Raw genomic sequence first — 15,394 nt, 5'->3', positions numbered from 1 at the left:
AGAAGAAAAATCAATCTTTGGTGGAACTGTGGCAAGGGGCCCAAACCAGACAAGTTTTTTTTTTTTAAATAGGGGCTCACTAGCCAAAAATGTTGGAAACCACTTTACTTTTCAACAATGCATTGTATTTTTTATGCTTTTCATATTTAATTTTCCTCTGAAATGTAAAGGTTAAATACTTCGGTAAAAGTGCAAGAACCTCACAACAGGCTGAAAAAAAAGGCACATTCTGTTTCCTATACTCAAGCGACCCTTTCAGATCTAGTAATGACCCATTTAATACACCCACACTGTAGCTTATACGTAAAGTGCCAATAAAAGCATTTTATTTCTATGCAAAAAAATACAGTGACAATCAGGATTCCTGAAGTAGGAAGGGCTGGATGGATTGTCATGGCAGAAAAAGCACACATTGAATGTGATTGTGAGACACTCATCATGATGTGATTGGCTCAAAAAAACCTCAGCAAATTAAAGACAGCCTCTCTGATGTTTTGATGCAGGTTCACTTGGATAGAATATGACATTAAAGGTCGACAGATTGGGCTGAAATCATGTGTCGTTACTAAATAAGACATGCACTGTTGAAAAACATGTTATCTTTATAAAATCCTACTATTTCAAACACTTGTAAATTACGTAAAGCCCTTGGCTGCAAAAGTGAACAAATTATACTCCATGAGCTTTAGCCGTTTCTCTTCTATATGATAAACTGGTGCTTTGGAATAAATCTCTTGAAATGGCATCAAACTGCACAGCCCCTCTTAATCTTTCAGAGAAACAAATATTTTCTTATGTAAACAAGTTAAGGCCAATATTGTCTTAAAGAGACAATACATATAGTATTAACAGTTTCTCTTAAACTGATAGATTTTGAAAAGCTACAAACAGTGGAATCTCTCTTAAGGCTCATTTCTAAATAATCAACCACAACACACCTCTGGCTGGAGATGTGCTCACTAGCCAACTCAGCGACTTTCACTATTCTTTCCACATTTTCTTCTCTACATTATCCTCCAACCAGGCACACTGCGCTCCATCTCCCCTCCCACCACTCTTTCTCAAAGTGACAACTTCCCTTTCCTTTAACAATCAAAACTTCTCCTCGGACCGAAACTTTAAACATTATAGACCCCTGCTAACTCTCTCTGACCTGACGGTACAATCCGTGACAAACTTTCCGTGCTGTGTTTGCTACAGAGGGCTGCTGTGGCGGTGGCCCTTTGGACCAGTGTGAAGCCATAAAAAGTACAATGAATCATCTGTCTGAGTAGTGTCATTTTACCACTGTCCACGCAATTATTGTGGCTCTTACTAGGCAAGAGCGGGTGATAAAGGACAAAAAAACAATACTTCTTTACATTGATATGACAATTTGTAACATGAACTCATATTAACAATTCAGATTGGAATTGAGAATTTAAACTCAGAGATCACTTGCTCGCCTTTTCTGGAGTTTTGGCCCTCATTATACAGTCCTCAGCAGATACCAAAGAACCATAGGCTGTAAAGTGATATTGCAACAAATGGTTATTTTCATTATTGATGAATATGCCAATTCATTAATTAACTCAGTTAATAAAATATCAGAGAATTGTGATAAATGTCCACCACAACTTCTCAGAGCCAAGGTTTTCATATTTAAATGGCTTGTTTTGTATGACTTACAGTTCAAAACCCACAGATATTCAGTGTACAATCATAAATGAGAATTTTGGCATATTTGTTTGTGTTCACGATGAATAGATTTAAATCCAATCAATTTTTAAAATAATCAATCAACTTACTGTTTTAGCACTACAGGAAAGTTTGAACAGCTTCATTTCTATGGCAATGATGAGGACCGTGTAATTATTTGAACAATTACAAAAATGCTAGATGAATGATGCCGTTACTTTTTCCCTTGAACGGAAACAGAGGCAAGCATCCACTAGATGGAGTGCTCGGCCTGGGAGTTGCATTGCTTTGTTGCATATAAAACTGTTGTGTCTGCACAGCCTCGGTACAGTATAGGCTCAGACTGCGCCACAAGTGTTTGGTAAGTGGATGAAATACAAAGTTGGCAAAGTGATAAATCACTGATTTTGACCTGTGATATGAAAACGAGGGCAGAGAGGAGGAGTGAGATGGAGTCACACTGAGGCAAGAAAGGGCACGCTTTGGTGAAAGTGAAGGACGGGGAGGGGGTGGACGGACAGAGAGATTCACGACGTGAAGGGAGGGACAGAAAACACGGAGACGCATCAGTGAACATCATGACTGTAGCAGGGAGGATCACTGAGGGAGACAGCAGGTAAACACAGCATTGCGCTCCAATGACTTTGGAAACTTGAACAGTAAAAAGAAAAAAAAAAACTGACATTGAAAAATAGTCAATATATATATATATAAAAACATAAAAGCAGAAACAGAATAGTAACTTCTTATAAGTCTTAACTGTGTTGTGAGTAAAGGACTGTGATTCTCTGATTCTCCCTGTAAAGTGTTTGCTTCCTTCATTGCTTTGCATCCTCTCAGATAAGAGTCCAGCAATGGCTGTGTAAACAAAAACCCCAAAAAGACGGGAAAATATATCTGCAAGTGTGCATCCATGTGGTTGGCTGTGCACGGCTTAACTTCATCTCCTGTTCATTCTGTGATTGGCCCCCTTGGCCCAGTTGGCGCCGCGATCGGCTGGTTAAAACCCTTAGCCGTCAGACCGCCATGTTTGGTGTGCCTCCACTTCCTCTGAGACGACCAATAGGAGTTCACAGTTCTTCCCTCGCAGCTGCTGGCGTAGAAACTTCCTGGGATGCGGTAAAATAGGACAGCCATAGTTATGATGATGAAAAGCAAGATGAGTGACTCTTTTATATCAATTTCTATAAAAAAAAAAAGAAAAGAAAGGCAAACACTGCAATACACAAGGTCAAGATTTTAAAGGGTAGACCTGCTTTAAAGCTGCTAGTTCATTGTATGGCCACTAGGGGCAGCAAAAACACAACATGAACATACAATCACTTTCCAAAGCTGTTATGGCAAGCGTGTTTGCAAAAAGTTATTAAACGTAAGACCAATATTTAATCTACTTTAAGTTTGTCTGTTTTGGTCTCAACCGACTCCTGGGGGATATCGCTTGCTCTTTAGCTATTAAATGCTCCACTATGTTGACAAGCTAGCCGCTAACTTTGTCTGTTTTACAGGCAGGTACTATAGCATCCAGTGGGTTTAAGAGCGTTATGGCTGAAAACAGCTGCTCCTGGAAACAAGGTTAATGAGAGCGAAGTTTTTCGGGCTAAAAACACAAAGCAATGAGCTAAAAGATGCTAAAACAGGCCAAAGAGCTCAGAGGAACTGTACAGTCTTGGGATAATTCTCTGCGGAGTCGTCCATATCAGCAACATCTTTATTTTTTTAACTATTCCTTAAAAAGACAAATAAGTAGGGATACACAAAGTATTTTGGGAAACACACCTACATAAATAAAACATAGACCCTAAAAATATCCTTGTGCGGTCGCTCAGGCAACTAGAAATAATTTGGCTTTATTTTTTTGTTTTGAATAACTACGTTCAGTTCTGCAGCTCCTGTGTAATGTAAATGTATGTGGCTTTGGATTATATCTAACAAGTAGGAGCCAAACTATTTCTGATCTACTCTCCTTTTCTGTGTTATCAGAGCTGTAATGACTGGTGCTATAGTACTTATCTACTGTAAGGCGAACAGATGTTCCTATCTGTGAACAAATCTAATGCTTTTATTGTGAAACAGCGACAGAAAGTGGTAATTAACTCAGAGGTACCAAACTCAATATCAGTTTCATGGCAATCTGGCCAATACTATAGTTGTAAATAAATCTTACTCTGGACCAAAGTATCAAATAAACATAATCCTCCTTATCATATCACAATGAGCACCACCCTTCCGCTAAAAAAGGGACCATCAGCTCAGATAGATGGATCCACTATGGCATAATAGTTCTTATAACAATAAGATAAGATAATCCTTTATTAGTCCCGCAGCGGGGAAATTTACAATCATAGCTTTCATAGTAGGAACACGTGCAACTTAACATACAGCCTCCCTTACCTGAGCTCATCCGGGTTGCCGATGGGTTGAGGGCTACGTAGCTTGGAGTCCAAGTTGTAGTAGACTCCCCCCACCTCTCTGACTCCTATCCAGTGCTGGCGTTTGAGCGGCAGCCGGAGAGGCCCCCAGCGCAGGTTGGATGGCACGTTTAGAATGAAGCCTGTCACGTTGGACAGCTCGATGCTGCCTACATCCCTGGAGGAAGAAAGGCAATTTATTGTAAATGTTGTCTAGATTTAATGCAGTGTGTTGACCATGCAACTGCAATTCTTTATCCCATAATGCAGAAATTGACATTATCCTTACATCACTGTTGACCATTTTCTGTAGCACACAGATTAATTACATACACTACTATATAGACAAATTTAAATTGTATGTTTAACCTTAATCTGGAAACCTGCTTGAGATAGTTATCATAAAGGGTCCCTCTGTGTAAGACACAAGGCCCATGATAGTATGAGGAGCACAACGGTAGCAATATATAAAACTATATTATGACTACAATACATCATGACATTGATGTAGCTGGAGATGAAAACAAACTAAAGTAGCAAATTGATGTTCCAAAAGCAAGAATTGATCATACACTAAATTAAATTATTGCACTTTCAAGTGCTTTTCATTTTGCCAATTTCAACTGACATGAAACTGCATGTACCAAACTGTATTGAGCTTTTTTAGGTTTTCAAACACATGCAGCAACATGTAGAAGCTTTCAATCCATTAGATGTTAAACAGACAGTTTATGGCTAAACTGTCAGAAATCTAAAGAGGTTCAGTATTAAAATGGTCTGATGTAAAGGACTGACAAAGCTAGGCTTCAGATTGGCTTATCGAGACAGTATTTCACATGATGTTCCCGGTATAAATGAAAATATATTGGGATATGGTGTTTCATAACATGTTGCTATATTGATTATTTTCCCTCCCCTAATCAACATATAGGTCTATGTGTTTGCTCTTTGTCAGAATTACATTGTATTTGTGTGGTGTGTTACGCAAACATGAATGTTGTGAAAAGATCCCATAAACTCGGTAGCTTGATGTATTTACAAGGTTGTCCTTTGGAAGCTGATTCTGAAATCGTGCCTGTCAGAGTTTCTCATAAGCACTCAAATGCCCCACAATGACGTCCCAGGTCACAGCTACATTATAAAACAAATCTCTGACCAGGAAACATATCCCTATTGAATTAAGTGTAGCTACGACAGACAAAGAAACAGGAATATGGCTTTTCTGATAACATTATTGTTTTACTGATAAAAGCAAGTCTGTGGCGGTTGTTGTTGCAAACAGTCACGTAAGACTGTTAATGAGGGAAACAGGAATGCTGATAAAACAGTCTCTTAGACTTTGTCAACTGATGGAATAGCTGACTTATCACAGAGATCATTCAGACCCTGCTGATTAGGTGGATGGGGGGGTCAGAGGAGGACACAGGGAGCTTCTTGACAACATTTACCTTTTGTTTATATTGTAGGATTTAAGATGTAAACAAGGGTGAAACAAAATCAAAAAATAAATTATAAAATGATTTTCCTTCATCTACCTTGTTCAAGAATACAAACAACAGAAAAGTAGGTTATTATCATCAGCCAAACATACCTTCTTTTATCCCACCAGACTGCCTCAAACCCTCGGGTCTGCAGGGCTGCCATTATCACGTTTACATCATAGTTCCCGTTTCCCAGCATGCTCTTCTTGTGAGGCGTCACCAGAGTGCCAGGAGAAAGCCTGCAACAAGTTGACATGAGATATTTAACAGATTATCCACAACATTTCATGTACACCAGCTAAATAGTGATGCAGACGGGTAAAACAGATGTCCCACCTCTGGTATATCTCCTGCAAGGTGTCCCTACTGAAGGCCGTCCCGTCCTGGAAGACGTTATTGAGCGCGTGCAGGGCACACAGCTCCCTCCGCTGCTTCTCGTGATAAATGGCTGGAGGTGTCAGAGAGGGTTGAGGAGGAAGTGGAGGGGAGAGGGAGGAAGAGGAGGACGAGAGATCCTGCTGTTGCTGCTGCTGAGAATCCGTGGGACCCCTGCACCTCCTCTCCTCCGCTCCCACCACCACCTCCCCTCCTCCTCCTCCTTTCTGCTTGCTGACCTTCCAGCGCATGCATCCCAGCTCTTGCAGGCCGCCTCGGCCCTTACCCTTCCACTCACCAGCTGGATACGGAGCACTTCCCATCCCTGGACGATCACCACCGCTGCCGCTGCCACCTCCGCCGCCGCCGCCACCACCACCTCCTCCAGCTCCACCACTACCTCCACAACTACTACCTTCAGGATGCTACATCAGCATCATGACAACCATTGCTATGGCAACCTCTCAGCCGTTCGGAAGAGAGGAGCTTGTGCGTCTCTTTGTATGGCCGAGGGGGAGGTGGGGGTTGCAAGGTAAATGAGACCTGTGGCTGTTTAACACCTGCTCTCTCTCTAAAGGATAGATGTGCAGAAAGGTCAACAGGAGGGAGGGGGTAAAAAAACTGGAGCTCAAGATGGGCTCACCGGCAAACAAAGACACTCCAGATGCTCCCAAACGAAAGATTACTCCTCCACCACCACCACCACAGCCGTGTGGTCAATCAAACTGCCGCTGCTCTCTGTGTGTTTCCACTTCCTCCATCTTCAGTGTGTTAGTGTGTGTGTGTGTGTGTGTGTGTGTGTGTGTGTGTGTGTGTGTGTGTGTGTGTGTGTGTGTGTGTGTGTGTGCGTTGACAGCTCTTTCCATCCAGTCACCAAGCCTATAGCTTCACAGTTCTTTCCATCACCAGGCTGCTGATCATGAAGCGTCACTTCCACTGGAGCTGATACAACAAGGATCTGATGCTAAAAGACACCTAAAAGAAAGACACAGTTTATTTTATAATCTACTTTAGATAATATATAATTCAGTATTTCTAAATAACTTGTAGGGTCATAAGTTATCAGAGCCCCAAATGACTTCTTAACAGCAGCTTACTTAGTCTGAACAGCAGCTACAAAACTTAAACAAACACTTTAAAGCAACGCTGAATGTGTTATTGATGATGGTAGTTAGCTGGGGTGACATTAAAAGCTTCTACCACCTCCTCTTGGTCAGCAGACCCCAGAATGAGAGGAAGGTAAACATTTTCAGGAGCCTGGACTGGATAGAGGAAGCAGCCTGTTCAGTGAGCAAGCTAGCAAAATATGACAACAGCTACCAACCACAACAAGAGACACACACATCAGAGAGCTCACAGTCCACAGCGGTACATGGTACAGATGCTATTCATCCATGATAGTAACAGATATCTGGCGATAATCTTCTGGCTGCTCTACGTGACTCCCGTGTCTACAGCAAACACAGCCACAACGCTTCCTTTACGTCTTATAACTTCATTTTCTCTCCCCGACCTCTTACCTGGTCGCTTTCCCCGCCGCCGGTCTCACGGCTGGACTGTTATAACCCGGTGTATAAACTGGTTCCACTCTTTCCTGTTTCCTTTAAAGGCTGTTCAGTCCTTTGTCTTTGCCAATTTTTTCCTAGTATAGCTCTCTCTCTCTCTCTCTCTCTCTCTCTCTCTCTCTCTCTCGCAGTCTGTCTCCGTCTGTGCAGACGCGGACATGCGCAGTAGCGTCTCCCTGGCTCCACATTGCTGTCAGCACCACCACCGCCTGCGTCAGTAGACGGAGCAGCAGCCCCTCCCCCTTTATTCTCACATGTGTGAGTGGACATGTTTAAAAGAAATACTGTTAATTAACAACAGTTATGTACAAGTAATGAAAAACACTTAGACTTTTAGGGAAGGTGGTAGGTGTTAATGATTGGAGCTTTTTAGCCTCTTTTCGCTCATTGTTTTGGTTTTCTACTTTGATTACATTACATTACTTTACATTACAGTCATTTAGCATTTTTTATCCAAAGCGACTTACAGTCAGTAGTATATATTACATATCATTCACCCATTCACACACTGATGACAGGCTACCATGCAAGGTGCCACCATCAGACTCTAACTAACATTCATCATCCAGTCCACACCGATGGCAAGCCTTCGGGAGCAACTTGGGGTTAAGTGTCTTGCCCAAGGACACATCGACTGCCGAAGCCGGGTATCGAACCACCGACCCTCTGATTGGAGAACTACCTTGCTCTCCACTACGCCACAGCCGCCCACGATCACTCACACATGTACTTTATGTGCTTATTAGCAGGCAGACAATACTTGCAACTCACTGTTGAATATTTAGCAGCTAAACAGCCAGAGTTGGTCAGTTGGTGCAGATTAAGACAGAGCTTAAAGGAGAGTGAATATTGGACTTACCAGGTGGCCAGAGACAGGAGTCCAAAGGAATTCTGTTTTTTGACCCTTTGCTCGCTTGCATACTGCAAAAAAGCAGTAGGACATCCTAGTATCTTTGACATACTGTATTGAACAAACTATGTATTGGGACACATAGTATAGTACTATGGGTATTGAAACAAACAGCCACTTTTATTTTAACAGCTTTGCTGAATTGTCAAAACTGTTTCTGGTCCATTGTGGCATGCTACCGTAATATGATTATGGACTTTGGATAACCATGTGCGTGTCATGATACATGCAATCATTTTCAAATCAATATTTTGTGTAAAATTGATTTCTTAAGTATGTAGCCCTGTAATAGGCGCGATAATGTACAGAGAGCGGGTCAGTATTGTGAAATTAGGGGTCAATAATGACCCGCTCGCTGGACATTATCCCTTACATGTTGTAAAGATTTCACCCTAATCGCAACTGGCTAATAGATACGGGTCTTACATCAATCAGTGTGGCTCCCACCAATGTGTGATTAAGCACAACAGCAAAACAAAATGTATTGATTTGCAAACAAAACTCGATGATAGCCTCTCAAGGCATATGCATTTTTATGTTGCTTCTTGATATAGCCTTTAGTTTTCATTGTGACTGCTGTAGTCTCAAATTGCATAGTATATGCACAGGGGAATCACAGGAAACAATGGATTCACACACCGGACGTGATGTTTAACACAAAAGATGCAACTAGGGACTACTTAAGATAATTATGACATTGTTAATGGTCTTTTTTAGTCTACTGTATTGAAACAATACGACACAACAAATCGCTTCAGCCCATGGTTTGTTTGGTAACGCTGTTAACGGATGATACAGGAGTTGTTCCTCTTGTGTTGAATGTTTTAAATTTTGAGAGTAGCTCAGAATTCACTCACAATATGATTCACTTTATATTTTAGCTCCTATTTGGTTTGCAAACTCCTGAGAATGTTGTGCAAGAAGAAAACCTAAAATAAGGCTGCAGTTTGGTTTTAATACTCAGTCTGCTTAACTCTCTGAGTGGCCAGCTTAAATTAGGAGTTGTTTTATTTAGTGTCAATATGAAAAAAAAATCTTAATGCAAGTGTAACAGGCTCTTCCTATCAAGTCAACTAAAACCCCATCAAAGTTTTTAGGACCACCACCAGTCAGCGCTGTTTAATTCCTATTACATTCACGATAATGTGGACAGATTTGAAAATCTCCCGGGCAAGACGGCCTTCTGTGTGGAGTTTGCATGTTCTCCCCGTGTCAGCGTGGGTTCTCTCCGGGTTCTCAGGCTTCCTCCCACAGTCCAAAGACATGCATATTAGGTAAATTGAAGACTCTAAAATTGTCCGTAAGTGTGAATGTGAGTGTAAATGGTTGTCTGTCTCTATGTGTCAGCCCTGTGATAGTCTGGCGACCTGTCCATGGTGTACCCTGCCTTCGCCCAATGACAGCTGGGATCGGCTCCAGCCCCCCCGTGACCCTTAACTGGATAAGCGGTTAGGGAAAATGAATGAATGAATGAATGATTTGAAAATCCATCCACTAGTCAGGCTTGTTAAAAGAACAGCAGACCGTTAAATATATTTTTTTCCAATGGCAAAATGTATACATCATCATGCATGAGGAACCTGATTGGTCTGTTGAAGGTCTGTACTGTTTGGTCAAACGCTTTCTCTGACAGCAGAAACAATCTGCTTTACTTGCGTAGTCTACGTGAACTGAATTCTGAACATGAAAAGTTATGAAAAAAGGGGTTTAAGCTGCACTACATTGACAACATATACTTGCAAAAAGTTAAATGATAGATTTAGGGAAATCATTAAATCATACATCGACTTGTTACTGTCATCTGTTGACAATATGATAAAGATTTATTTTCTGATCACAGCTTCATAAAAACAGGTAGTATTTCATATTTAAGTAATTGTTAATTTTGTAGTCTAACTGCTGTTTCAGAGGCCTCTGGAGAAAGCACAGTATACATTAAAACAGTACTGCTGGACTCTAGTCCCAATGTGACTTCAGTTTATTTCCCCTGATCATCTTTAAAGTTTGATATCTCCTATATATTATTAAAGATAAGGGAGTGCCAAGCGCTGGAGCAGAGTAAGAAAACATGAGGCGCAGGCTTTCACAAAAGAATATACAGACATTGAAGCATTACAACACACCAAAATGGGAAAGAGAAGTATGTATGGGCATGATATCTAACCAAAAGCATCTGTGGCATGTTAAAAAACCAAAAGGCGGCCAAAGGTAGTAAATTCATTTGGACAGTGGTGAACCAGCAGAGTGACGAAAATACCCCAGGCAAAGAATCACGCTTACACTGAAAGTCAAAATGGCATGTTTAACACTTGAATGAATCCTGCCTCCTTATTGTTTGACTGCCCCAACAACTCGGTCACACACACGCACACACACACACACACACACACACACACACCAACGACCCCATTTCATCTTCCCCCGCTCTCTTTTACATGTATCCCAGTTTTCCAGCCAGTACAGAGCCCATGTCAGCGAGCAGCTCCTCCCTGATGTGGTCTTCCCTCCTCTGCAGCTCGTGGACAAAATGCCCACTGTTCATCTCCATCACCCGCCCCACCAGCTGCCTGCGCATCATGCTCTTTTCCTCTGGGGGGCAGTCTGGCCTGTTGTCCACCAGCTCTGGCCTCTGGTCGCATAATGACAGAGCCCTCTCCAGACCCTTAGAGTCCACATCCAGCATCTGATCTACAGTTTGCCTTGGAACTAGGAGGTCTGCATGGGTGAGTACTGGTATGATGTACCCCGCAGCCCCGTCTCCAAACAGCTTAAGGGTGGATCGGATCGCCTGAGCTAGATCCTGGTCGTTCCTTGTGCTGGCCCCTGCTGCTGGTATCACCAGCAGGAAGGCGTGTGGTCCAGGACTGGAGAGCTGAAGGCTCCTCAGAGCTTCCCTGGCTCTCTTGTTGTTCCCCAATGACCGCCCCAAAAGATCTGGGGTGTCGATCACTATTACCTCTCTACCACCCATGACTGTCCTTCTCTTGGTGCTCTCCATTTGGGGACCCGTGGGAGCCGTTTTCTCACTGTTGCCCAACAAAGTATCGGCTAGGGAGGTCCGTCCTCCACCTGTGGGCCCCAGGAGGATCAGCCTCATGCCTGGTTTGTTGCCGCTGCTGGTCGGATCCTTCTCTGACCCCAGTGCTCCGGATGACCCTTTAGAGGGGACAGGTTTTATTAGATAAATGATAAAATCTGAGATTCTCAGCCCAAGTGGGTCTGAATGAGCAGATTTTATGTTTTAAAAATCTTACATTTAACAGAACAGACAAGAAACAGTAGAAAAATCCCCAAAATGTAAAATGAAGGTGAACTGACCTGTGATGATAGCAATCAACCATTTGAACTTTGACGAAGTTGCTGATGGAGGAGCAGATTGTAAGCCAGTTGCTTAATTATAGGCCCATAATTATTATGTACCTCTATCACTCAAATAGCTGAACCCTTCAGATACCAAATTGCTCTCATGTGTTACCCAAACATACCCACTCAAATTTTAAACTTCTCCTGACCCGTTAACCTGCACTTAAAAAGCCCAATTGGAGCACTCAATGAAGATTACACAAGAATCAAAAAGAAACAGATGCAGGCAGCACTCACCTCCGACAAACCGCCAAATTCGAGACAGCCATTTACACAGGCTCTGGATTCCTGAGACACAAGACATAACAAGAAAAGTTAGCATACGACTTTAGGCGACATGGGACACTTTTTTTGTTTGTTTTATAACCTATGTGAGGGATGTATATTTCGTACCACGAAGGGTTCCCACTAGGCGGCTCACCCAGCTCCAAAGAGTCGACAGACCTGAGGCAGAACGCACATTATTAACTGGTGTTTTTATGTCACATCGTACACAAACACGACTGTACTGATGGCAACGGTAGTTTTACCAGCTGTCAGTTAAAAACAGACTGTGAGGGGGAGAAAAAAAGTGACCTCTGACCTCTGATATATAACTCACCAGTTAGAGAGCAGAACAGTCGAATTGGCCATCGGATCAGTGCTGGGAGTGCTGCAGGAAAAACAGACTACTATCAGTATCATTATTACAGCAGGGGTCATCATTGATTCATTATTGGTTTGGTCTTCTGATAAGATTTGCTGACCATGTCACAAATATTGAGTATCACTTGCTTTTTCCTTTAGAGATGTTTGTTTTTAATCATTTAAAGAATTTGCACAGCAGGACTGATACAAATCTGTATACTGTTAGTAGATATTATCACTAAAAATGGAGGGAGGTTAGGGTCACCTTCTGTGAGGACGACCCATAATTCCTGGCTGAACCCCTGATAAAACCATCAGGGATGTCAGCTCACATCAAAGCTATTTGTGCTTTCTTGTTTGTTTCTAGACTCACCATCTCTGAGGAGGACAGGTCGATCAATCAGAGAAACCTATTGGCTAATATGTCTGGGGAACAGTGTGAAATGAATATGTTATTGTGTGTCTGTGAGCAGGGCCGGCTCTGACCAATTTGGTGCCCTAGGCAAGATTTTTGCTGGCGCCCCCTACCCCTTTGGATCGCACGGTAAATTTGACTACCAATGTTCATACACTCAGAGAAACTGCAAAGCTTTGTCTTTGAGACTCTTTTATTTTAAATAGAAAATTAAACACCAAATTAATCATAAATACAATATAAATAAGGTATGCATACGTTAGAACGTTAGAACTTTAAATAATTAAACACTTGAAAAACTATATTACAAAGATAATATTTACAGAAACCTATCTTGAAATTCTACCGCTATTCCAACAAGTAACATCTGTCTACATCTAGAACTGACCTCAATCTCACACCTCAACAGGCTCACCCCACCTTGCTAAAACCTCCCTCTTCTTGCCTTTCTTCCAGCAAACTCGTCAATAACATCATCATATGTCAGCTGGGGATACCACTTTTGGAAATGGATTGAAGCTTATGATGGCAAGACGCTTGATGCTGCTTATCTCTGGGTGGTGCTTTTGAGGAGGTGTCCGTCCTTGCATCATGGTAGATCTGAGATAGGTTTTATTATTATTATTGAACGTTATCCCCATAACATAATAAGGAATAATAATAATAATAATAATACATAATAATAATAATAATAATAATAATAATTTTATATTCAAGAATCTCAAAGTGCTTCAACATGTAGCTATTACTGTGTAGGGAAATAGATAAATACAATGCAATACAATACAGATATAAAGTTAGGAACGCTAATAAATGTAATTTGTAAAATAAGTGTTATCTGTATTGTCGCGCTCAATGAACGAGTTTGCGAATGTTCAAGAACCTTCCCACGTCATTCGACGTGCGATCGTCTGTTGCCAGGCAGGTTTGGAATGGATTACTATGGATGATGTAGGCGGTAGGCCGGTACAATTTACGCGCCGGTTGCTTGGCAACGCGCCCCGTTGTCGGGGCCTGTTGGCGCCGGCGGACAATTTATATTTACCAAATAATAAAACCACACATTAAGGCCTACATTAAAGATAAACAAATTAAAGTTACTGTACCTCTGTCTTTCCCCGTTTTTCCTCCTCTTCTCTTTTTCTTTTCCTCCCCTGGGCGCCAGAGGGTTTAGCTTTCTTTGACAGTGATGTACAAAACAGGTAGCTTTGATATGCAATAGGTAGCTGTGATGTGCAAATAGGTAGGGGGGCGGGGCGGAAGTGGAAACTAGGGCGCTCTTTGCATGTTATGTTATGTTGTCTAATATTTATTTCGACATAACTACTGGTATTAAGAAATATAAACATTGAAGTTAAAGTTGGATGAATACAGTATTAAAAAAAAAAAAAAATTAAAAAAAAAAAAAAAAAAAAAAAAAAAAAAAAAATTTAAAACATATTTTCGGCGCCCCCGGCGGATGGAGGCGCCCGTAGCATTCGCCTATACTGCCTATGCCCAGAGCCGGGCCTGTCTGTGAGTGACTGACTTTGCGAGAATCTGTAGAGGAAATACCCCACCACAGTAAAAGCTCCCATCTGGGCACTGTTGCTGCTCATCCACCAGCCTAAACAGAGAAGAGGATGGAGGAAGGCATGACATTAGTATTGCAATGTTGTACACAGTTTATCAAGGGGTTAACCTTTCACCTAAATGGGAAATCCAGAATGAAATACTTTAAATCCCAGGAAAACCAGATTGTTGAATTCAGGGCTTTCGATGTGTACACTCATTTTAATTTGCTGACATGACAACTAAAAGCAGGAAACTTAAGCGGTTTCAATTAAAGCTGTCTATTAAAGCATGTTTGATGATTTTCTAAATTTCCGTCTCACCTGCATTCTCAGAGTTGTCCTTTTCACATTGACACTCCATTTCTCTGCAGTTGACAGACTTTCAGCCTGTGTCAATACTGGTAGCGAGAACACGTGGTAGTACTTCTGCCCAGAACTGTCAGTATAAAAGCACTAAAACATTAACTCAACACCCGGGTTAACAAATGTAATTATACAACTAAAAATAAAACCATGAACAATATCAGGATAAAATCTATTACTAAAGCAAAAGTAAATTGACTCAATATCATTTTCACATTTGTCAATTCAACCTAGGAGAGTCTCCATAGTCGGTTTAGTGTTAACATGTAGCATAAGTTTCAAGACAGGGTAAACCAAAACAGAAAAAATACACAAGAAAACTCGACATAACCAATATAATGTAGTTTAAATGTCCATTTAAACCCACAGCAATGGGAAAATGTTCCTAAAGCTCCATTACCTGCTGTGTGGTCAGATAATCCTCCCCAGGAATGCCATCTACATTCAGTCCGTCAAAACCTGACGCAACTCATGAGGTCAAAGTTGTATTTGATCCCCACTTCCTGCTGTTGTGCAGAAACACTTGCTAGCTCAGGCCCGCCTTCATTTTAGTGAGCTGTGTTCAGCTATGTTGAAATAATGTCTTACTTTGGATGGACACACCTTTTTTTCTTTTGACAAGAAGAACTCGAAGTACTGCTTAACATGTACACTATG

General features: G+C 41.6%; 2 protein-coding genes across 3 annotated transcripts; both read right to left on the bottom strand.

The window, feature by feature from the left end:
- Positions 1 to 297: 297 nt before the first annotated feature.
- josd1 (Josephin domain containing 1) lies at positions 298 to 7,602 on the bottom strand. The gene is made up of 5 exons (XM_054598882.1): positions 7,462 to 7,602; positions 5,903 to 6,916; positions 5,677 to 5,805; positions 4,069 to 4,263; positions 298 to 2,786 (listed from the first exon to the last, which is right to left on the bottom strand). The coding sequence occupies exons 2-5, from the start codon at positions 6,262 to 6,264 to the stop codon at positions 2,687 to 2,689; spliced, it is 786 nt and encodes a 261-aa protein (XP_054454857.1). The 5' UTR covers positions 6,265 to 6,916; positions 7,462 to 7,602; the 3' UTR covers positions 298 to 2,686.
- Positions 7,603 to 10,223: 2,621 nt separating this feature from the next.
- Positions 10,224 to 15,199, bottom strand: LOC129091568 (GTPase IMAP family member 2-like). 2 transcript variants are annotated; one of them, XM_054599242.1, is made up of 8 exons: positions 15,138 to 15,199; positions 14,696 to 14,810; positions 14,350 to 14,427; positions 12,381 to 12,431; positions 12,173 to 12,223; positions 12,017 to 12,067; positions 11,735 to 11,776; positions 10,224 to 11,572 (listed from the first exon to the last, which is right to left on the bottom strand). In XM_054599242.1, exons 2-8 carry the CDS (start codon positions 14,733 to 14,735, stop codon positions 10,848 to 10,850), a joined length of 1,038 nt encoding a protein of 345 aa, XP_054455217.1. In that variant the 5' UTR covers positions 14,736 to 14,810; positions 15,138 to 15,199; the 3' UTR covers positions 10,224 to 10,847. The 2 variants fall into 2 exon arrangements, with proteins under 2 accessions (XP_054455217.1, XP_054455218.1); XM_054599243.1 differs by lacking the exon at positions 11,735 to 11,776.
- Positions 15,200 to 15,394: the final 195 nt, after the last annotated feature.

This window comes from Anoplopoma fimbria, chromosome 5, assembly GCF_027596085.1.
Source record: "Anoplopoma fimbria isolate UVic2021 breed Golden Eagle Sablefish chromosome 5, Afim_UVic_2022, whole genome shotgun sequence".
Classification (NCBI taxonomy): domain Eukaryota; kingdom Metazoa; phylum Chordata; class Actinopteri; order Perciformes; family Anoplopomatidae; genus Anoplopoma; species Anoplopoma fimbria.
Note: the sequence above shows the minus strand (reverse complement) of the source record. Positions and strands in the feature narration are given on the sequence as shown.